Consider the following 23,247-nt stretch of genomic DNA (forward strand, 5'->3'; position numbering starts at 1 on the left):
AGAAGTGGGCGATAGGTCATTCAAGGACAACGGAGGGAAGGCTCCCGGAAACTACAACTCCCAAGAGCCCATGGGTGTCATTGGGGCCTGGTGTACGTTGTGAGAGGTAAGCGACCTCCCGCTGCACTTCATTGTTACGGCCGCTTGTACAGGTAACCTGTACGCATGCCCAGTCACGTCCCAACTAGGTGGGCTTCTTTCCTTCCTGCTGATTGCTTCCCTTTCCGGCCTCGCCCAGGCGCTCTTTTCCCCGCCCTACCCTCCGCCCTCTTTTCAAGGATTTGGAAGGAGGCCGGGATATTCCGCCAAGCGCGTTCCCGGAGGTGTGGACAAGCGCGTTCACGAGAGATTCAAGGGGGAGGGGACTAAACACTGGGTGTGGATGGTGACTAGGATAGCAGGAAACCGCAGAGAATGGAAGGCGCATGCGTTCTAAAGAAGGCGCTGCAAGGGTTTGGGAATTACGGGGGGCGGGGCGTAAAGTGGCAGCGGGCAGACGCACGCGCGTTGAGCCGCCAGCGCCCCGCCCCTTTCGATGTTTCGCTCCTCCTCCTCCACTGCCCTTCCGGAAGTGCAGCCTTCCATGGCGCCGACCAGCGGCCACCCCCTGCGGCAGGCCCCGCCCCCTATCGACTCCGCCCCCTGGCTCTCCGCCCCCTCCGCTGGTTGTGGCTCTGGGTTGCAGCGCCGGTCGTGGCGGTTTCGGTACCCGAAGCCGGGAGCGCGGAGCCGGTCCCTGGGGCGGCGGCCAGGCTATGATCGCGGGTCCCCGGCGTCCCTCTCGGGCCAACCAGAGTCCTTGTCTCAGCGTGTGCCTGTGGCCGAGCAGTCTCCTTCACCCGGTCCCACTGCACGGTTGGCAGCGGCGCTCCCGGCGCGCCCCCTCCTCCGATGGCGGCGGAGATCCAGCCCAAGCCGCTGATCCGCAAGCCGATCCTGCTGCAGCGGGTCGAGGGGTCCCAGGAGGTGGTGAATATGGCCGTGATCGTTCCCAAGGAGGAGGGAGTCATCAGCGTTTCGGAGGACAGGTACGGACCGCTGCCCCTTGGCCGCAGGGAGGGGCGAGCCGGGACGGCGGTCCCCGAACCTGAGTCGGGGGCTGTGCCTCAACCTCCGCACAGGTGTAGAAAGGCTCCCGTAAGTTTTTATCACAATATGCATCCTGGCGGTGCCGGTGTCCAGCGCACGCCGCCGCCCCTGCGTGGCTCGGGGAAGCGGAGCTCGGACAGCGGCCCGGGAGCTCTTGGGCTCCCGTGGGCCGGGTAACGCCTGCCGGCGCTAGGGTGGCCCTTGGGCTAACGGTACGCCGGCCAGTGTACCTTGGTCCTGCCCTGAGAGCGGGAGGGAGAGAAGAAGGAGCCGCTCGACCCTGCAGGTGTGTGCTTGGGGAGGATGCCCTGAGCCGCCTCTGCGAAAAGAACTGAGTACTCTGGTGCAGTTCTTAGGGCTCCAAGCTGAGAAAGCAATGCCACTCTCCTCCCAGACATTCCCACCGAATCCAGATCTGCGAGACATCTTACACTGAATGCAATGAATATTGCAAGTTGTGAAGAGGAACTTCGGGCTTCTGTCCAAAGGAGAGGTGCCACCTCTTCTTTGCCTTCTTTTTCTTATCTACTTGAGCTCAGAGGGAAGCCCCTAGAACAGCTTGCAAGGGACCACTGTTGCAAATAGCTCCTGAGTTCCTTCTCTCTGCTTGCTTCCTTTCTTTTTGCTTTAATTTTGCTTAATTTGCAGAAGTGAAGCCAATTGTCCCGCCGTTAGCATTCTCCCTTACTTTTCAGACAAAAGCGTTTTTGATTTAATTTCGTTTCTGTTAATATGCAGAAATTAGGCTGACGAAGCTAATGTTCATAGGAATGCTGCTTGAATACAGTAGTATGGTTATTTTCTGGAATTGTTGCTTTGGTAATATCAACTAGCGTTCTAAAAAATTCAACACTGTAGAGGTGTAAGACAGGGCTTTACCCTTAAAACAGTAGTTAGGTTTTCTTAATGTAAGTTCAAATTATCTTGAAGTACAGAATATTTTTTCTCCGTGACTCCGAAAATTGAAGGCAGTGGTAAAGAAACAAAGTTCGTTACTGTCTTTATAGTCATTTCAGCACTTTCCATACAGTGTAGCCTCAGAAAATTTGCCCGATAGGTCTATTGGTATCATATAGGTTCTTCAGTGTAACTAGGATGGTTATAGACTCCATACAGATGGCCAAATGGATTTATTACGTATTCGGATCCAATTGAAAAGATTGTAAACATACACCAAGGGCAAGTAATGTGCAATGAACAGAAGAAATTCATGGCTGAAATGGAACACATGGATGTAGAAACCTTTTGAAATTCACAAAGAAGGCTTACGAATGTTTAATTTTTCAATGAAGGCAAAATTCTGTGAAAGATTCCTTAGGGACCTAGAGAGTATTTTGTCACAGAGTAAATTGATAGACGTCATTTTTTTCCCAGTCTGTAACTACTAGAAATGAAACTGCTCAATCTAACTGCTGTTACGAAATTCATAAGTAAGTTGGTTGAATGAAGCAAAAGGTGAAACGTCCTTAAGTTCCTTTAATATTTGTTTTGAAACTTTTTGTTTTGGTTGATTGTTTGGGAGTAGAGCTAGGCTTTTCTAGTCCATTTGTTACGCCCAGGGGGATCTTAGAGGTTATTTGTTCTAACAACTTATTTTATAGATGGGAAAACTTAGGCCAGAGAATTCACCTGCTCAAATTCATGTAGCTGGTGGTAGAGCCAGGCCTCGCTCCGAAGTCTTCTTATCCCCAAATCAGTGTGTTATCTTGAAGGAAACAGCTTTCATGGGGTGCATTTCGAAGTATTTGGAGAAGTTAAAGTAGCATATATAAAAGAAACTGAAAGATAAATTTCATTTGATTACAGGACAAAAGAAATGTGATTTTTTAGCTATATATTACCTTAATTTTCACTTTCTTCGTTTACAATGTAAATAATGGAATTTATTTGCTAGAGTTACTGTTAAGTAAGACTTACCTATACGTCCAGGATTATTCTTCACGTATATTTTATTATTACTCAGATCCATAAGCCTGTGTTTCTGTACTCACACGTGAAAATGACTTTGTCATTTAAGAGCTCAGTTTCACTTATGGTCTTCATTAAAGGAGAATTGATCTATATTCTTGCTCTGCAAAACCCAGTGCCACTGTCATTAAAGATATGAGAATAGAATATTGATTTTCATCTAAACCTACAAAGTCATTTCCATTAATTGCTCCTGCTAGAAACTAGTAGCCTTCATTCCTGGACTCTAAGGTGAAATCACAGATATTGTCCCCTTTCTGAATGGCAGTGCCCTATAAGATCTTTTGAAACCCTGGTTTTTCTTTTTGACCTCTGACTCCCAATATCCTTTATCTCTATACCTTTGAAAACATTTAACGTTTTCTATTTTAGACAGTTTTATAGGTGCTTGTCCATTTATCTTTTCCATAAGTCCCCTAAGGTGTTATGTGTGTCCTTTATTTTTATTTTTCTAATAAAAATTGAGTCTTTAATAATCGATGCTGAGAAAACTAGTTAGTCATTTAGATTGAAAAAAAAAATAAAGCTAAATATCATTCTTAATTCTTAATCTGTGTTCCAGATGGTGTATTACTTAAAGGTAAAAACTGAAATCATAAAACTGCTAGAAGACATGGGTGACTTGTACGATGAGTCATGGAGATCTTTCTAAGTTGGGGAAGAAAAAACCCCAGAAACCATAAAAAGGAATTAGATAAATTTGATCTCTTAAAAATTTTACTTTAAACTTGACAATTTAAACAATTTAAAATTTTTGTGAAAACCCAACTGAAGTCAAAAGGCAAATGACAAAATAAAGGAAAACATTTACAGCAAGTATGGTAAAGATTTGTTCCCTTTGTTTCACACATTGACAAGATGTAGGATAATTCATAGAAAAGCAAAAACAGCTGATAATGTTAATTAAAGAAGAGCAAATTAAATCAACAAGGACATATCACGTTTCACCTATTGGACTGGGAAACATGTTTTCTAATTGCATTTATTGGGGTGATATGGGCGTCTTACTCATTGCACATCGTCGGAGCCTCACAGTGTTTGGCCCAGGAGGCGCCTCAGTGCACATTCATTGTACCAGTGACCAGTCTGTTTTTGTTGTTCCTGAAAGCACAGCATCAAACTGTTGTAGGCAATCGAGTGCATTCGTTGCATGAATTTTATTACTACCTATAAAGCGCTGTGTGGACAAATGAATACACGGGTGGGAAAAGGGTTGGACTGAGTGGCCTTAAAACTTTGGAACCCATGCATGACCTCATTCCTTCCGTTGGCAAACGTCTGGGTTTCTATTGTGTTTCCAGCACGTGTGCACACTGCATTGAGAAAAGTGACAAAGTTCTCAGGAAATTTTAGAAGGTAGTACAACCACAGAATTGTCTGATGTGGAAGAGAGAGAGGCTGGATGCCACGGTTCTTGCTGTCCCCTAATCGTACCTTCATGTAGAGGGTCCTTTCATTTAGGCTACCATTTTCACCCAATGGTTCCATAGTGGACAGATAATATTCTAGTCTGCAGGCTCAAGAGTGGATAAAACCACACCCTGAGTTCATCTTGGGACACGTAAGACAGCCTGGAACTTTCCTGGATACCCGGACAGGAAAGATAAGAAATATAAAACAACCTGACTTAATTAAGGCCTAGATTCTTGTTGCTGTCATTGAACAGAGCTTGTTCCCAGAGCCCGCTGGCCTTATCTGAGTATCTCTGCTTTGGTTGTAGCTGGGCTCTATCTCCAGAGGACAGACCCATCAGCAGTTCTTTGGGTTCCTCCTTTCCCAGCTTCTTTCTGGACTCTGTTCTGGATGGACGCCATTTTAACATTTCTTGCCTAGGATCTTCGTCCTCCCTGACGTCTTGACTGAGTTTTGGTTAAGACTGGAGTCCTGTCTGCAGCTTACCAGGGCCGCCTGGTCCAGGGGCAGCTCCTACTCAAGTGTTGAAGGCCCAGCCCCATCCACACCTCTCTCTATCTTTGTAAATCCTTTATGGGCTCATCTTAACACAATCTCAGCATCCATTTGGAGAGCGTCAGTAACTCTAGGTAGTTAGTATTAGACAATTGTAGGGAACTGTTTCTCTACAAGGAGGCTATACCCGTGCCATAGGTAAAGGGGTCTTAATCTTAATATAAGGAGAAGTGCTGAATGAAAACAGGTACAAGCAACGTCCTCCAGGGTGGCCGAGGCATCTCCTCTGGGTGCAGTGGTTAAGAGAAAAGGAACGCTGCTCCGTTGGGCCTTGCAGGATGAATAGGAGTTCTCAGAGGAAGGGGCATTCTGGAGAGAGGAGGAGGAGGAGGAGGAGAGACCCCCTTTCGTCAGAGGCACTAGAATGGACTGGTTAAGAGTAAGTACTCAGGACTCAGTCAGCTGGAGCTCAGAATCCAGCTCTGTGGATCACACTTTGAAAGATCTGGAAAACGAGTGTCTCCAGGCAATTAGCTATAATAGTGAAAATTCACAAAACCTCTTGGCGCAAGAATTTGGGCTCCTTTTTTGGATAAAAGGCCTGAGGATGTGGTGGGTGGTGGGGGAGGAGGCTGCGGGGGGAGGGCCTTTGGGGAAGTGCTGCAGAATATTCTGACTTTACACAGGACCAGTTTCGCCACAGAGCCATGCTCTGTAAACCTCGAAGGCAGGCAGAACCTGCAGGTAAACGGCGGTCAGATTCTTTACCTCAGATGAAGAGCTCTGGCCCCTAGTGCTTCGCACAAAGGAGATACGCAATGGACGTCCACTGAAGCACACCTAACGCTGGCTGGGTAATCGTGGTTTGGAATGGCAGTGTCTACAGGACGTTGTGCGTTTTCAGGAGCAAAGATATTCAAGTTGAGCCTGAGGGGAGCTGAGCGTTCGTGTTAGGCCAGGGTAACATGGCAAAAAGTGATGGGGGCAGGAACGGGCTGGGGCAAGAGAGGGGCTCGATTTTATCATCTCTAAGGCTCTTTTTTCCCAACTTCGAATTGCCAGGATTCTAAGAGGCCATGACTACTTGACTATTTCTTAAAAAGACACCTTAAAATGTCATTTCACTCCGCACACTGTTGGTTCATTTACCATTGATTCTTCTCATTGTTAAATTGCACTATCTCAGGTCTCTGGTTGACGCCAGTAGCTTCACTAAATACTTAAACCTCGGTGCAGTTCTGTTGCGCTTCTGGTGGAGTTTTCTGTATCATGCATTTTATAAAACTTGGATCAAAAAAAGTTTTATGCAAGTTTTTCTCACAGAGCAAGACAAACATAGTTCTGAAAGTTGAGGACTTCTTAGCATGATGGCATGAGATCTCTAAAGTCAACAGAGTTAGAACCCGTCTAAACTAATTTTTGAGTGTGTCATCTCTACTTAAATGTCATAAAATTACTCAACTTTCAGCTATGCACTTGGGAGTGTCAAGTCAGGGCTTGGGTTGTCTTGGGTAATGCTTTTGAAACTTTTCTAGTTACAAATCGTAGTAAGAAACGTATTTGGCATTGTTACCCAAGATTCACATCCTTGGACACATATGCACATACATAACTTACAACTGAAACAAAAGTTTTATAAAATGGTATCATTTTAATGGGACCTGCATTGCTGGCATTTTCTGTTGTATTGTAGCCTTTTAAAAATCCTGGCTGTGATTCAGTCAAGTTGATTTCATGACCCATAATGGGTTGAGAACAATAGTTTGAAGTACAGTGCCTTAGAGCAGCGGTTTTCAACCTCTGTGTCCCAAGAATTTGTAAAACATGCACTACCTGACGGTTTAATCAGAATGCTGACCTCTTTTCCCTGTGGGTTGTCAAATAAAAAAGATGACAACAGCCAACGCAAAAACAGCCATCTGGTGTAAATGAATCAAAATTACACCTTTTTTCTTTTTTGCCAGATCAGCAAAAAATAGGCTTTTTGTTGTGCTACAGAATTTTGGAATTAGTTTATGTGTGCCATGAGGTGAAAAAGGTTGCAGATCACTACCCTAGAGAAGCTGTTGACGTTTTGCATGCCCTGTCTCTGTGCGTAGTTTTAGTGTTCTCGAAGGAGGAAACACAGTTCAACTCAGGGACCGTCAGCCCATCCCAGGCCGACCCACCGCTGGCCACCCGGCCTTACTGGATTCCCTCTGGGATCATCGTAAAATCGACCTTATCTCACCAGAAGCCTCCAAGTCAGAAGATGCCAGTTATAGGGCCTTTCAGCCCAGAGTGAGAGAGAGTTCAGGGCAAAACCAGGAGGGCAACAAATTGAGCGGGTACTTTGGCTTCCTGGATTCGTTTATTACAGAGTTAGGACTCACAAATGATGTCTCTTGTAATTGATGGATGTCATTCATTAACCTCTTTGTATGACTGTACTTCTCTTTTTAGCTGGGCGGGCTTACCTCAAACGTGGAGGTGTTTGGGGATTTTATTCATTTTCCATTAGTTACTAATTTTTTTCTCCTTTCAGTTTCTAAGGATCAATTCGTATTTTAAGTAGATATGATAGTAATCATTTGGGGTATGTTTACATTTTAAATAAAGATAATGTAACCGTCAGACACAATGATTGCCATGAGCATTCATGCACCAATTCATGTAAGGTGCTCGGTCGGGTGCTTGAAATATAACAGACACTCAGTAAATATAATTGTTTTCCTCTGGAAGAAAAGTGAGTGAGTAGGAATAAAAAAATAATTGCTTATTAACCTCTTATCACAATGACTGTTTGCGTTCTATGTCTCACCTTCTAGCCGTTTTTCTAATTCAGCTTTCAAAATTTTGACTGAACATACTTTTATATTCTTGCCCTCACCTAAAATTGGGCCACCAACTGTCTAGCCTTTAACCATCATTTTAAGTGGCTGCATATTTTCCTTTTCTTCAGTATTGACGCATATTTATTTAGAGCCCCAGCTACATAGACGCGGCCCTGGTCTCCTGTCGTGAACGAGGCAGCCTGCTCTCACGGTGCTGATGATCTGTTGGGAGCATCATCATTTATCCATTGCTTATTGTTGGCTATTTACAGTATTTTCAGTTTTATCAATGTTATAGTGAACATTGTTGTGCCTATAGGTTTTTTTCTCCCCAGATTTTTGGGTTATGTCTTTAAGAAAAGTTGTGAGAAGGTTGCCGCATTGCGTTCCAAAGGTTCTCATCCTAACCGGGAACTCGCGCACTCAAAGCCCCCGGGACAGATTTTGTCCACACACAGTTTTTTTTAGAACTTTAAATTTGTAGCCAAGGTTTAAATCTCTGGAGTTCACATGAAAGTCTATTTCTAGGTATACGTGGAAAAGTGAGGTTAAAAGCTGGTGACAAATACTGGATGGATTTGTTGAGGAAACGGATCAAAGTGGCGAAACATTTATTAGTTACCTGAAAGCTGTTTAGCTGGGAGAGTGGCACAATAGGAGAACTGAATAATTCCGTACAACAGAAACAAGGTTTGAAGGTTAAGGAAAAGGTGAGTTATTTGGTCATTCATTTCCCATGGGGACTAATTAATGCATACCACAGCTGAAGTTTGGAATATTTGAATGCAAAATAGCAGGCAAAATAGTTACATACTTAGAGGTAACATTGAAAAAATAATTCCATTTGTTTTTAAGGTGATAGTACCTGCCAGTGTAAAAATCCAAAGGCTATGCCGAGAAGAGTTCAGCTCCCTCCCACCTGTGGGTTTTAAGATTCTGTGAGAGGAAAACTGATAGGATTTGCTCCTGCTCTGCCAGTCCCCAGATAAGGAGCTCTGGGCATTTCTGCAGTTCGCAGCTGTAAACTTGTTACTCATAAAACTGCTCCGGGGATTAGCAGCGCAGCCGGTGGCTTCCTCCTCCTCCTGATCTCCTGATAGCCGCGCTCCCTCTGCTCACTCTGCACGGGTTTATTAAAACGCTCCTCACAGGCGCTGAACGTTATTTATCGCACCCTGTGGTCTCCTCATGACTGTGTTTCCAGGGCCTCTGGCTCAGGACTCGGGAGGTAAATGGACAGATTGGGAGCCGTGGAGTTTTGTGTCCTTTGCCAGCTTCCAGTGCGGGAGAGGGTCACCGTGTAACCTAGGCGTCTTCTAATAATACCGCACGATGGTGGGGTCCCTTAGGCTTATGTGGCGCTGTGAACAGACACCAGCTCTGGCGTTGCCTGGCAGGGGGCTCGGGTATCTTGCAGAATCCAAGGGCAGGGATGCATTTGGGCCTTCGGATTAGAACTGAAGGCGGGAGCCTATGGAGAACCTGGAAGTTCCCTCTCCTCGTGGGCTTCTCTCTCTGCTTCACTCTCCCTCTTGCTCACGCGGGCTTCCTGTGTAGTCCACGTGGCAGAACAGGGCTGCCCGCTGCTTCTGCGTTTCACCTGCTACAGTCTGCCTAGATAGGGAGAGGCGCAGGCCAGTCGCTCAGTCTCAGTCCCAGGCTTCCGTTGGAAGGGAGCGATTGGCCCATCCAGGGTCCGCTGGCCCCGCTGGGCTTGGGGCCCACAGGTGTGGTCCGGTTGCAGGAACATGGCAATTACTGTTATGCCTGTGGATGCGGGGGGGCGGGGGGGGGGTCTCAGGAAACAGATGACTGTCGGCCGTCTGGCACGTGGCCTGGCTCGGGTGGCGGGGACAGGAGGAGCCCGTGCCTCGCAGCGTGGTGCGTGTGGGGGGTTGATTGCTCCGGGAGCCGCGGAACAGCAGCGGAACAGCAGCGGAACAGTGAGCACCAGCGCTTGCTTGTCCTTCCCACGACTGTCGTTGCCCCGTTTTCCTTGAAATCTGCTCGTCTAGCGCTTGACATGTTTCAGATAACCGTTTTCTCCTCGCTTGCTGATTGGACATGTGGACCGCTGTTTCCCTGAAGTAAACAGAAAGTGAGGAATGGGTAGGTACTTCATGGTGAATTTTTGCGGAGTAGAAGCCATTGTTATGTTGACAAATTTTTGAACTAGTGAGGAGAGTCCATATGGTTACCATATTTTCTAAACTCCAAATCAAAACACATGGTGGAGTAAGAGGTTTTTTTCCTGATGGAAAAAAATAGATAATATTTCATGGTACAGTTAACAAAGAAATTTTTAAAAATGACATAAAACTAGACTGTTAAGCACACATGGACACAGCATGTACCCTCTTTGAGGCAGGAGACTGAAGAACACCAAGGATATTAATAGTAGTTAAGATATAAACTGAGTGCATCCCCTGTGCCAGACCCTGTGTTAAGCCCTTTACGTGCCTTTTCTTATTTAATCCTCCGGAAGATTTTATGAAGCTAGTGAATCACTCTCATTTGAAAGATGGGGGGGTCAGATGGGCGTGCCCCCCGGCCCGTGGGTCTCCGCAGCCCCTGCATTCAGCCACCCCGAGCTGCGCCAGCGCTCTCGGGCCCTTGGGCTCTCGGCCGCTGCTGAGGAAGGTGCAGGAGGACCGGTATGTGGCCTCCATGGAAATCACAACAGGCTGAACGTGGTTTTGCAGAGGAAAAGTCAGCCTATCAGCTCACCAGTCAACAAATGACAATGCTAATTAAGTAGAAAGAGGGTAGACATCCCTTTTTACACCCTTATGATGCACTCGCTTCTCTCCCTGCTCCATTATTGGTACCACAAAACCGTAGGTACGACTGGCATCAGGAGGGCTGTGTGTTTATTGGACAGCAGGGTGTGGGAAGGAGGGAGGTCTGGTGGCTGAGCGGGGGCGTGGGTGAGCGGAGGCCTAACCAGGCGCGGGTTTCTTCTCCCTCTCACCTAACGGACATCTGGAGGTAGGCGGCCTCGTCTCTTCCTGTTGGCCCTCTCCAGAGTGTGGCTTTCGTCCCTGTGGTTGAGGGTGGCTCTTTGGCTTTCAGCTTCACAGCAGATCTCCATCACAAGGCCTCTGGGCTGCAAGGGAGGATGGGGCATTTGCTCATTCATTTATTCTTTTTTGTTTTTGTAAAAGATTTTATTTACTTATTTTTATAGTGATGGAAAGGAAAGGAGAAAGAGAGGGAGGGAAACATTGATTGGTTACCTGTCGCAGGCCCCCAGCCCAGGACCTGGTTCGCAACCCAGGCATGTGGCCTGATCAGGAATCAAACTGGCGACCTTTTGGTCTGCAGGACGTGGCCCCACCCACTGAGCCACACCAGCCAGGGCAGTTTAGGGGTAAAGCAGTTATTTCTATTGCTCATTCACCTCCAGTGATAGACTCAAAGTAGCTCTTATTATAACTAGTTATTTGGGAAGTGCGCACTCTGTAAGTGGTAGCTATTATGATAGTCCAGAAACTAGATGTTAACACACTGAGGGCCCCGGCCAGGTAGCCCAGTTGGTTAGAGCATCGTCCCCATACCCTAGGCTCCAGTGGGGTGAGTCCAACCAATGAATACAGAAAAAAGTGGCACAAGAAATCAGTGTTTCTCTCTCTCCATTCCCCTCTCTGTAAAATCAATAAATTAATAAAATAAAGTAACAGAGTAGGAAATTCATCTTTCACAATGGAGCTGCCATTTGACCTTTTGTCAACAAAATGTATATTGTTTATATCAGAGGGACATGAACAAGAAGGTCACAACATGCCTATAAATGCAGCATTGTAGTGAGAGGAAACTAGATCTCTTTTGTATTTAGAATCATTTTGTATAAGAAATTGCAAAAGTAATAATACTATAATGCACACTATGCCACTGTATTATCAGTTTTTAAATAAAGCTAGGAACTTTATATAACAAAATTAAGAGATATTTGCCAGCATTGTCACTTGTAATTTATGGTTCAGAGTAACTACCTGAACGACAAAGTAATAATTTTTCGCCGTTGAATTCTGGAGGTTGTTAGCTTCCTTGCCACTGAAGGGACACGCCCGTTGATCTGTGGCAGAAAGCAGAGCCTCCGCAGTGCCGGGGGTCACCCTCTGTGAGAAGGAACTGAACACCAGAAAATTAGCAAAAGTAACCCTTTAGCAGCCAAAATGGGGCATAAAAACGCTGCTCGCTTTATATACGCTCCTCCCAGGCCTGCCCTTTGTAGGCACCTTCTTATGTCCTGATACTGCACTGAGATGCCACCCTGCGCTGATGTGAAGAGCCACATCTTTTTCTTCTTTAGTTTTTTGATGTCAGGATTAGTGGCTTCAAACAATTATTTTTGTTGCGCAAAACTAAGTAAAAGCGTTCCAAGGCCAAGCCCAGAGTCAGGGGGTGGAGAGAGAGACTCTGCCTCTTGATTGGAGAAGCAGTCAAATCACGTGCCAAGGGGTGGGATTTCTGAGGGCATTTGGCCAACCATTCACCACCATACTGCAGTGAGAGCTGTACTTCGGTCAGTGATTTTTTTTCTTTCTCAGTCATATGTAAAATATCTTATGATCAATGGTATCTTAGAGCTGATGAAATACAGTATATGTATCGGGTTTTTAATTAAAACTATATATTCAATGTAAGAATGTAAAATAATAATAAGGGTTGAAGAGCTGACCCACAGGCCACCCCTTCCCCTACCTCGCAGATTCTAGAGACATCCTCCCAGAACCTTCTGGGTGAACAGTGCCCTTCCCCAAAGATGCCCCGGTCCTACGCCCGGTATCCTGGGCTGTGTTACAAAGTAAAAGGGACTTCACAGGTGTTGTTAAGTCAAGGACCTTGAGATGGGGAGATTGCCCTGGCTTCCTGGAGTGGGCCCAGAGTAACCAGAGGGGTTTTTAAAAGAGGGAGCCAGGAGGGCTGGAGCCCAGACAACGCCACAGGCGTGCGGGTGGGATCAGAGCCGGGGAATGCTGGGCCCTCGAGGCGGGTAGAGGAGCAAACTCTTCCCTGGGGCCCCCAGCAGGGGCCAGATGGGGAGGCCTTGGCTTGAGCCTCTCAGTGAGGACGCAGGCTAGACGTCTGACCTCCAGAACTCAGAGGGAATACAGCTGTAGGTTTTTGTTGTTGTTTTAGTAATTTGTTACAGCAGCAAATGGAAACGAATAAGTTTATTTAATTTTTTTACTTTTAAAAGAATACATGGTGATTGGCTAGGAATTCCAATAGAATCAAAGGATAGAAAGTGAAGTTCCCATTTTTCCTCGTCAACTATTCCCACTTACTCTAGGGCACCGCAGTTAAGAGTTTCTCATCGTTTCTTTCAGAAGTAGTCATATTTATTCTCATGTTTGTACAAATAGGATAATATGTATATGCATATTCTGTTCTGCAGTTTTCTTATTAAGTATATTCTTGGACATATTTTCATAGGAGAATAAAGTGATCTATCTCACCCAGCGCCTTGATTTATTTTACCATTCCCTTTGTAGGGAACATGGAGGTTGTGTCCATTTTTTTCTTTTGTTTTTCTTCTATTACAAACAATGCCGAAATGATAAATTTTCTACAAATATCACTGACCAAGGTCTGCCCATGCGATTGCCAGCAACTAAATCAGGACGCGAACGTCACCGTGTGCGCGCCTGGCCGGAGGGAGGGGGGCGAAAGCCCATCTTCCATCCCACTCCTTGCCTGCAATGTGGAATCTAACATTTTTTAAAGTTATGAAGAGCCCATAGAAAACGTGGGTATCTACAAATGTATAATTAAGTGCGCTGTTGAAAAGAAAACATGTTAGGAAATTGAACGTTGTTTGCCCTCAGACAGGTCCTGTGCCCTTTCCCAACCGCTGCCCAGAGGGGCATGAGCTGTTCTCGCTTGTTTACTGCTCTTGACTTTGACTAGAACTCTGACCAATGTCGTCATTGGGGCCTCCCAGCCGTAGGACTGTGAAAAGAACTAATTGGGGTATTTTAATAATATGAATGGACAGTTCCTCTGGGAAAATTTTAGGAGATGGGTGTAAGAACTAAAAACAAAGTGAGCATTTAGGACAATGAGTGTCAGAACGACAAGCCTCCCCGTGCAGTGGTAGCGGCGGGGAGGGCGGCGTGTTAAGCACCAAAAAGTGTTCATCTGGGTTTAAGGACCCAGGAAAGAATCGTAGAATACCATAAAGGTGGTGACAAGAAAAAAATAAAATGTGAGAAGACAACCGTCTGCTGCCTTGAAAGTTCACCCCGAGAGATTGCCTCGCTGTGCTGAGACTCCAGACGTGTGCGTCCATCATACGATGCGTGAGGCAACCCGGTCTTGATTTTTAAAGCTAAGTTGATTCTAAGGGAAGTTCCCAGGAGGCTTGATTTAAAGCAAGTTCTGAAAGTCTGGTTCTTCATCTCCTCTGTTTCGTAAATTCCCCAAAGGAGTCCTTTCTGATCAGTGCTGGTTAAAGTTGGGATTGAATCTTAGGCAATTAAAATTCTTGTCCTTTTTTTCTGACTTACACCCAAGCCCCGAGGGAGACCTATAAAGGACAAACGCGAGTCCTGCAGTGAGGAAGCCTTGGGTGGGCGGGGAAGACGTCGAGATGGGTACGTCTCAAACGGTGCGGACCTGGGCGTGTCCTCTGAGCTGGATGCAGCGTCTTGTCATCTTTGCTCTTTTGCCCCCAAACGCATTTGGCTTTCTATGGCCTAAGAGCCGACTCTCTTAATTCCTTCCATTGATCATTTTTATGGATCTAGAGTTTCAGGGATTTAGGAAGTAAGAAAAACAGTAAAAGTTTAAGGGGAGAGTAGTAAGAATCTGTCATTTGGTTGTCACTTTGTGTGTTGCGCACACTAATGGGAACAGGGTGGGGAGTGGCTTGGTTTGCACAAAGTAACTCTTTCAGGCTCTCAGTCCTCTATCTACTTAAAAACAAATAGAGGAAATCATGTATCTTTCTGAATGCAGAGGAAAGTTGGAATGGCCTTGAGTATTTCTAAAGGAGAAAGTACTCAAAATGTATCTTTAAGAAGCCCAGCTGAACGCTGTTTTTTGTTGTTTTTTTTTAGGAAATAGTTTTTCCCCCTCCAATGCGCTTAAGTGTTAAATGCATTTATTTTATTAAGTTATTAGAGAAAATTCTTTTAACTAGAACCCCGATGATGAATATCTGCTTAAATACATATATGTCATCCTCATTTATAATGGGTGTGACTCTTTGGTGTTATATAACTTTATCTTTGCGAAGTAAGGCAGCCCGGCTCTCTTGCCTCCAATAATGTTACTTAATTGTTTGGTAAGGATTGGTGTGAATGTTGCATGTACTCTTGAGATTCCCCCCAAAAAGTATAACACCAAATCTATTAATGGACAACATTTGTGGAAAACATACATCAGTGGCTTGTTCTTCGCCGTCGGTGGCCATCTGTACTCATGTGTATTTGAGTGCTTTGACTCCAGTCATGCACCGCATGACGACATCTTGGCCCACAGCAGCCTGCACGCAGGACGGTGGCCCCGTGAGGTCATCATGGAGCTGAACAGAGGAAATGAAGGGATGTGTGGTTCAGGAGGCATTTCTTTCTCTCTCGTGGGAGCAGTGTCTGCGGGGCTTGGCTGTGTAGCCCCTCCCGCTCACGGCACCTCCATCCGAGGGCACAGGCCCTCTCCCGGGGGGCCAGCCCTCAGCCCGGAGGCGCCGGTGCCTGCAGAGCTGCACAGTCAGAGGCCACAGGCCGCCCAGACCCCGCCGGATGGTCCTCCGAATACACTGTTGTAAGTGCCTAGTTGAGGACCTAAGAATGATGAACGGGGACACAGGCCCACAGCAGTGACCCGAACAAGTATCAAGTGCCACTGCCACTCGAGTAAATGCCTTCTGTGCTCATGTGGGGCCACGCTGTTTCTGTACTTTGGAAATATTTTCAGGTCGTAATGATGTAAAGCGTAGATAAGTTTTATTTCTTCCATCCGTTCAGTGCCAGAGAAGCCTTTTGTGCCAAACAGGGTCATTGGAACGAAAAGCAAATGTCCAAAGTCAGAGTCTTCAGTTTTATATCCTCTCCATGTTACAACATTGTCTTTTTTTTTAAAATGAATACAACAAAATTCCTTAACTGACCTCTGTGCAACACGCAGTAGCCAGAGCCGCAAGGCCTTGCGAGTCCGTGTCCCTTTATCGCTCCATCTTGATTTCTTATTCCCACGGAGCCTCAGGCCACCTTTCACCGCTTCCCGACAGTCGCCTTGACGGACGAATTCAACAGAAATTTGTCTTTTTATCCTCCGGCCCCTGGGTTTCGTACTACATCTTGGCAGCACTTTTTTAAGAGTATCAATAAAGAGAGGATGTGAAAGATAACTAACGTTTTTTGAGCTCCGACTGGGCGCCAGCGTGTTGTCTCCTTGGAACTTTGTTGTCGGCCAGCGGAAGGCTTGTCTCTGGTACTAGAACCAGTGATGTTGATCGTAAACTAAGAATGGACGGCGCGGTGCCCTCCTCGTCCCCCTCCGCCCATGGCTTCGGGGCTTCCTCAGGGGAGCGACTCTCTCTTGTTCTTCCGTGTCTCCCGCCGTGTGTCCCGCGTTGTGTATCAGTGAGGTCAGTTGAGTGAATGCCTGTGTAAGTGGATGGACGAATGGATGAATGAGTGAATGAGTGGACTCAGTCCAATGTCCCGCCTGCTCCCTGATCCGGAGAACTTTCTGGTTAACAGATAATGAATGGATCTTCAAATGATCGGTGGGTGTTGGCAGGGTTTCCTTAGTGTGCGCAGCCTGTATAAAGTGGACCTACCTGTTCCTGTCACCCTCCCTTGGGGCGTACCACCCTCTCACGGAATGTTGCTGGGATGCCTCTGATCATAGTGTGTCACCGCGGCGGTGCATGAGCACCGGACGAACGTGTGTTGGAGAGAGTGGGCAGCGTGCAGGCCTTTCAGCAAGCAGCAGTCGCAAGATGGCGGTGGGCGCGTCCCCAGCTTTGGCGGGGGAGGGGGCGGTGGCTAGACCAGTGAACAGAACATGTGCTGTCCTTTGCGGCTTTAAAGGCGGCGCTGCTGTAAGGAGCAGCGGGGCACAGGGCAGCAAGGAGCAGGTGGCGCCTCGCTTTCTTGGACTTCCCTTCCTTACTAAGTCCATTGCCCCATTCCCACCAAGATCTACTTCTACCTCCAAAGGCAGCCCAGTATAGAGGAGGTGTCCCCCCACTTCCAAAATTACATAGTGGGACTGCTGTTCTTCAGATGGCATTGTGGGTTATTGGCCTCAATCTACCTCCTACTGTGGGCCATCAAAATAAAGGTGAGAAGAAGCAGGAGCTCCTTGCAGATGCCCAGGCAGAGAGGGTTCCTTGGTTTCTAATCTGGGCTGATCTGCCTTTCAAGCGCCTTCCCAATATGGAAATGAGCAGGGGGTGAGGCCAGAATTTTAAAATCAGCCTGATGCAACAGTGTAAATACCTTTTAGGTAATGCTCATTAAATTGTAAACATGCAGAGCATTGTGGTTCTCATATTTCCTCTCCCTCCGCAGTTCCTCACCAAGATGGCATTTGGCTGAAGCAGGGCCGGCGGGGGGCGGCCCCCACGGTGACCTCCAGGTCCTCCCTTGACGGCGCTGCCCTGGCCCGGTTCCTGGCCTGGAGGTCGCAGAGGGCCGCCTGCCTGCCCGGAGCCGCTGCTGAGAGTCCTGCCGTGAGCGAGCGCGGCCGGTTTGCTGCGGTCGGCCCTGCCCGGGTGCTGCCGGTGCCCGCTTCACTGGGGCGCTTTCGGGTGTGCCCGCCCTCTGGGTCCCTGCCACCTCCCTCGGGCGGCTCGCGGCCCAGTGGCCTGGTCCCCGGAGTCCTTGTAGTGGCATCGCCTCGCCTTGTAGCAGGCACCCCTGCCGCCCTCAGCCTGGCGCACCCCAACTGCATCTGCCCACGTTCATCCCACCCCCCGACCCCAACCCCCGCACACACCCCAGGAGGGTTTTCTGGGTGTTGTGGAAACAAAACAAGTCGGGGCCACAGAGGTAAAAGGCAGACTCCGACCACTGTCCGGCCCGGGGTCACTGCAGCAGAGCTTTCTTGGACAGGGCTGACCTGCGGTTGGCATGGCGTCACCTGCGAGGCCATTTCCCCCCAGAATCCTCACCGAGAGCGTGGCAGAAGCTTGCTGTCCTGGTCCCGCCACCCTGGGAACATGCCTGTGAAGGGGGGCTGGGACCTGCTCACCTCAGCCACTTCCTCTGCTGACCCTGCCTCCCCTCGCCCTGGGCCCAGCCTCCCCACTTCCTGCCTGGGCTGACGGTCGCCTGCTTTAGGGGGGCGGGTGGTCATGCTCAGTACAAGTGCAGTAGAAGCTGAGGGTACTTTTTTCTTTTAATCTGTGGGAATTACACAGACTTTGGGAAATAGCGGACTGTAAAGCAATTACGACTTTTGAATTGAAGATTCTTCTGGACCTCATCACCTAAAAAGAGTTGCAGATAATCAGGCGATAGCTGTCTCCGCTCTGAGTCAAGTTTTAAAGTTCAGGAGACGATGGCTGGCCGGGTCGGTTTTAGGTTCCCTCAGACACAGTAGCAGCTGCTGTTAGGAAAAACACAGAGAAGATGAGGTTGGTTCTGGAGTGGCCGTGTAGCACTAGTGACTCCAAACTTGAGTAGCGGGTTAAAAAAAATGCTGAAATATTAGTGTGATGTTGACGAAACTGTTCCAGTTGGCAATGCGGAGGGATTTTCTGGGTGCTGACCTCTCTTTCCTTAGAGTGTCCAAAAAAAAAGATAGCATTCAACATGACAGTAGCCGTCTGGTGTGAATGAATCAAAGGTACATCTATATATTTTTGTCAGATCAGCCAAAAAATACTGTTGGGTGTGCTGCAGAAGTTTAGTCATCAGTTTATGTGTGCCATGAGGTGAAAACGGTTGAAAACCGCGGGATGACAGGCTAGTTAACAGGAGAGTTAATACCCGCTTTGCGGGGTGTTACTTCTGGTATTTCAAAGGTGTGTGTGCCACGCAGGTGCCCAAGAACAATAGACAGGCCTGGCGCAAAACCTTTCCTTAAAGAAGTTGTGTGCCCTGGGGCGGGACCACCCACCAGGACCTGCCCGGTTAGGTCACCCCCTGAGGTTACTCTTCATAGGACCCCTCTTTTTTGTCTACAGTGTAGAACACTGTGTGTGTGTGTGAGAGAGAGAGAGAGAGAGAGAGAGGTTGGGGGGAAAGATGGAGGGAGGGACGACGGGTTGTTTAGCTTCATTTTGAACATTGCGTTTTAGGTTTGTAACAACATTGCACCGAGACCGGGTGCCCTTACTGTTTCCCGTTTCGCGGAGGGGCAGGATTAACCTCAAGTGCGGTTGTGCTGTGGCTCCTTCCTGGAGACCTAGCTGGCTGTGTGGAGCCCTGTTACCTCTGCGCCCCTAAGGTCATATTTGCGCTTTAAAGGAATGTGTGAGAGCCGCAGTAACATTCCTCTTTGTGCTTGAGCCCTTTCTTCAGGGAGTTTCCTTGTTTTCTTATTGTCTTCACTCCAGTCTTGGGAAGCTGTCCAAACAGTTATAAGCCCCCATGCGTGGCTTTGCAGCCGCTGTCCTGTCCCTCGGGCAGGCCGGCGATTGTCCTTCGGGGGGTGGGGGGCGACGCGGCTCCCAGGGTGCAGTGGAGGCTGGCTCTCTCCAGTCGGCTCTGATAAGCTTCGACTTCTAAGCCCAAAGGAGGGAAGACTCCTTCTGCAAGACGGAAATCAGCCGGTAGGGACGTGGGGATAACACGCGTTCCTTACGAAACATTTGCCGGCAATATGGCAGTTACGGAGCTGGGCTGTGCGCTTAGGAACACAGGCCACCCAGTTCTGTTCTCCAGGAGCTCACAGTTAGTCGAGGAAGCAGGTTAAGAGTTCTGGTGGAGAAGTTACAGCAGAGAAGAGTGATTGTACATACAGGGGAACCCCGGTCTTTGTACTTAGTTTGTTCTGGAAAACTGCAAGAATCCATTGGTTCAAAACCTGAATCTCCCTCGTATGTCGCCTGAGAGACGGTCATCCGGGTATCAGCAGAAAAGGGCTGTTGAGTGGAGAATCGAGACCCGAAGTTTTGTCAGGCAACCGAGACATTTTTCCCCCGAACAAATTGGTTGAGAACACATTGGTCGAATTTTTCGAGAATCGAGATGTTCCAGAACCAAGGTTTGACTGTAATCCAAATGGGGACAATTTTAAAGGTAAAGGGACAATTAAAACTAGTAGGACTAGATGGTAAATTTTAGGGTACCTGTTTCTCCTACAATAAAAACAAAGAAGGGAAGGCAGGTGCCGTGGATGCTTAGGCCAGGACAACAGACATCAACCAGCGCTGTCCTGGGCAAACCAGAGGGACGGACAGGCTGTACTCAGAGATGAAGGGGAGCGCGGGGGCGGCCACCAGGTGGGGAGGGGGGCAGGGCGGGGCGAGGGCCTTAGTCTCCTCACTTCTGAGACAGGGCGATTACAGCACCTTTGTCCTAGGGGCCGTGAGGAGGATTCAGTCCGTTAATCCAGCTCTGGGATACTGCCCAGGAGGTCAGTATTTGCTTACATCCTCTCCCCGATTTTTCAGTAGTCACCTGTGGTTTTCCTTCATTGTAGATCTTCAGCTTTTTTGTGTGTGTTTTTTAACCAGAGCCTCTCAGCCGATGTTTGTGGTGGAATCTTTCAGACCTCACCGTGCGGTCACCTCTCTCCAGCACAGCACATGTGGGAGTACACATTTAGCCAACACTTGGAAGCAGCCTGCCTTCCAGCCTTTTCCCGTCCCCTCCAGACATTCTGGACATTCTCTGGCTCCTGTCCTCCGAGTCGTGTGGTTGTTTCCACCTTTTCACAACAGGCAGCTACTGCAGGCGGCTCTTTTTAAAAGGATGGGCCCTTTTTTTAATTTAGAGAAGTGATTTCGGTACTGTCTGCCTCCCCCCAGCTTTTAAAATAAAGGGGCAGAGAAAGGAGACGTAGTTAAATGGCCGTGCCCCTCCTGTCACCTAGTGTGTCTTTCAAGAGCTGCCTTGGAAGGGACTGAACCCCGTTCTGAGATGACGGGATAGAGGCTGAGGGATCAGAGGAGAGGTCAGGTTGGGAGAAAGCAGCGTGCAGGGAAATGAATTCCTGTCGTTCGCGGGCGGCCCCCAGGCGCGCGATTACTTGGGATAGTCGCGGGCGCATTCCTGCTGGACCCTGATAGAATGAATTTGCTCAGAGCAGGAGTTCAGACTTCATCCGAGATGCTCGCCCTCTCAGGCCTTGCCCGAGTATTTACGGTCCTGGTCCCAAGAATGGGGGCGCGCGCGCCATCACGCTCACACGGTTGTGACTCCCGATTTGCGCTTCCGAAGTCCGTGCGTCAGTGGACGCGGCAGCAACCCTGTGTGTTGGGCTCTTGTGTGGCTGCGTCAGGCTGCTGTCACGCTGCTGCTGCTGCTTCAGTTTGGCGTGTGTTCAGCAGATCTCCCTTGACTCCCTGATTCTGTAGCAGACACTATTCTAGGCAGGGGAGCGCATTAGTAAACAAAACAAAGATCCTGGCCCCTGTGGAGCTTATATTGTGGGAAGAAAGAACCGATAATAAAAGGTAAATACATAGCGTGTTAGGTGATAAGCACTGTGGGAAAAACCCAGCCGGGTAAAAGGACATGGGAGTACGGATATGGGATGGGGGGAGGTGGAGCTTCCACTTTTTAAAAGGGAGTGGCCAGGGTCCTTGGTCCTCACTGAGAAGGCCGACCCTGAATCAGAATTGGAAGGGAGAGAGGTCAGCCACGGGGCTCTCTGGGCTCAGTTTTCTTGGCAGAGGGAGCAGCCGGGGCCGCGGCCCTGCAGCAGGAATGTCCCTGGTGTGCGGCCAGGGAGGCAGTGTGGCTGGGAGATGAGGGCGGCGGGGCAGGGCGGGGGGCGCCGGACGGAAGGCTGCGGTTGGTACTGACCACTGTGAAGATGGCGGCTTTTATTCTGGTAAAACAGGAGCCACCGCAGAGAGTTGAGCAGAGGGGCGTGAGGGGGTTTGACTTGCATTGGTGGTATGGCCTGCTTGCTGTGGGAGAGGCAGCTAGGTGCCGGGGGAGGGGGGTGGGGACAGAGGCGGGGAGGCCAGGCGGGAGGCCGTGGCGGCCCGGGGGGAGAAGGGGGCTTTGGCCAGGAAGACGGCGGCAGACGTAGTGAGAGGCAGGAGGGCACCGCCGCGGGAGCCTGCAGTTTCATAATTCACACTGAGTGGTTTCAGGTCAAATAATATGTTCTGACTAAATGGCCCTTTGGCCACATACATTTCTGGTATCGGCACGGTGGGTTCTTCCTCTGTGAAGCACGCGTGTGTAGAGCATTTGTGTAAAAATGTGGGGCGCAAAGCTCATGTGTCTTGAGTTTAATCTCATTGTAATGCTGGAAAGAATATAGCCATCCTTTAGCCCCAGGTATGTAACAAAAGAGAAAGTGTGTGTCTTTACACACTAAAAAAGTAGTAATTCTTTCAAAAACAAATAAATATGTATAACATGCAAAGCAAAATCGTTCCACCGTACCCCACGGCAACCACGACTAAAATTTGGTGCCTATCCTTAATGAGTCAATTAAAATAGTCCTCAGTTTGGAGGGTTTCAGAAGTTCAGTACAGACATGGCAGTCATTTATAGAATAAGTACCTCTGGACTTGAGAACTAAGCAAAAATGTTACCGAGGCCAGCTAAAGCCACGTGGGACGCAGCCAAGCCCAGCGAGCTCGGAGAGCAGCCAGCCCTGGCCGAGGGCCACTTGCTGACGGAGCACGGATGCACTGCAGCCCGGCGTCAAACAGGAAGCTGCCGTGGAGGGAGGGAATTTTCACCTGACGTAGCATTTAGCACTTAGCATCATTGGATTGTTTTACTCTTCTCCCGCATTGTTCGTATGTGGATGAACGTTGGCTAAGAATTTGTGGTGAACTCGTCGGTGACAGATGGGTGGCCCAGAGCCCCCGCAGCCACCCCAGGGCCTCACAGTGAGGATCTGAGGGGGGGACAGGTGCTGAAGGGAGTTAATGGGTGAGAATGTCACGTGAAATCCCGAACTCCCGCATAAGCAAGGGCTTGAGACCCAAGTGTTCTTCAGAACGTACGGTCTTCAGTAATGAGCCCTAAGGCTTTTCTTGTTCTTCTACGTGCTTGTGGCGGCCTTTGCCCAGTAGAGAGAAGGCAGGGCTTGGCGTGAGACTGGTCAGGTTCAGATTCCAGCTTCCCTTCCTATTATTGGTGAGGCTTGAACACGTTAAGGCCTTAAAGCCTCAATTTCCTTCTCTGTACAACAGGGTTTTTTTCATATCTACTTGGGGTAAGGATCGTACCAGGCCCCATGGCGTCGTGGGAAGCATCGTCTACCATACTGGGCAAGGCTCGTTAAGTGACTCCTTCCTTCTTCACCACCACTGGCTCAAACCACTAATTTTGATTGATGATTAACATCATAGATGCTTCTAGTTTGTTTAATT

At 48.3% G+C, this 23,247-nt stretch overlaps 1 protein-coding gene across 2 annotated transcripts in view; it reads left to right on the forward strand.

The window, feature by feature from the left end:
* Window positions 1-673: 673 nt before the first annotated feature.
* The window catches only part of WDFY2 (WD repeat and FYVE domain containing 2), a 124,438-nt gene continuing 101,864 nt past the window's right edge, over window positions 674-23,247 (forward strand). For both annotated transcript variants that reach the window (XM_054586497.1, XM_054586498.1), the window contains exon 1: window positions 674-1,028. In XM_054586497.1, the coding sequence (XP_054442472.1) occupies window positions 892-1,028 (137 nt within the window). In that variant the 5' untranslated portion in view covers window positions 674-891. The remainder of the gene's footprint in view (window positions 1,029-23,247) is intronic.

This window comes from Pteronotus mesoamericanus, unplaced genomic scaffold, assembly GCF_021234165.1.
Source record: "Pteronotus mesoamericanus isolate MK-2021 breed Mesoamerican mustached bat unplaced genomic scaffold, CSHL_Meso_final contig_94, whole genome shotgun sequence".
NCBI classification, from domain to species: Eukaryota; Metazoa; Chordata; class Mammalia; order Chiroptera; family Mormoopidae; genus Pteronotus; species Pteronotus mesoamericanus.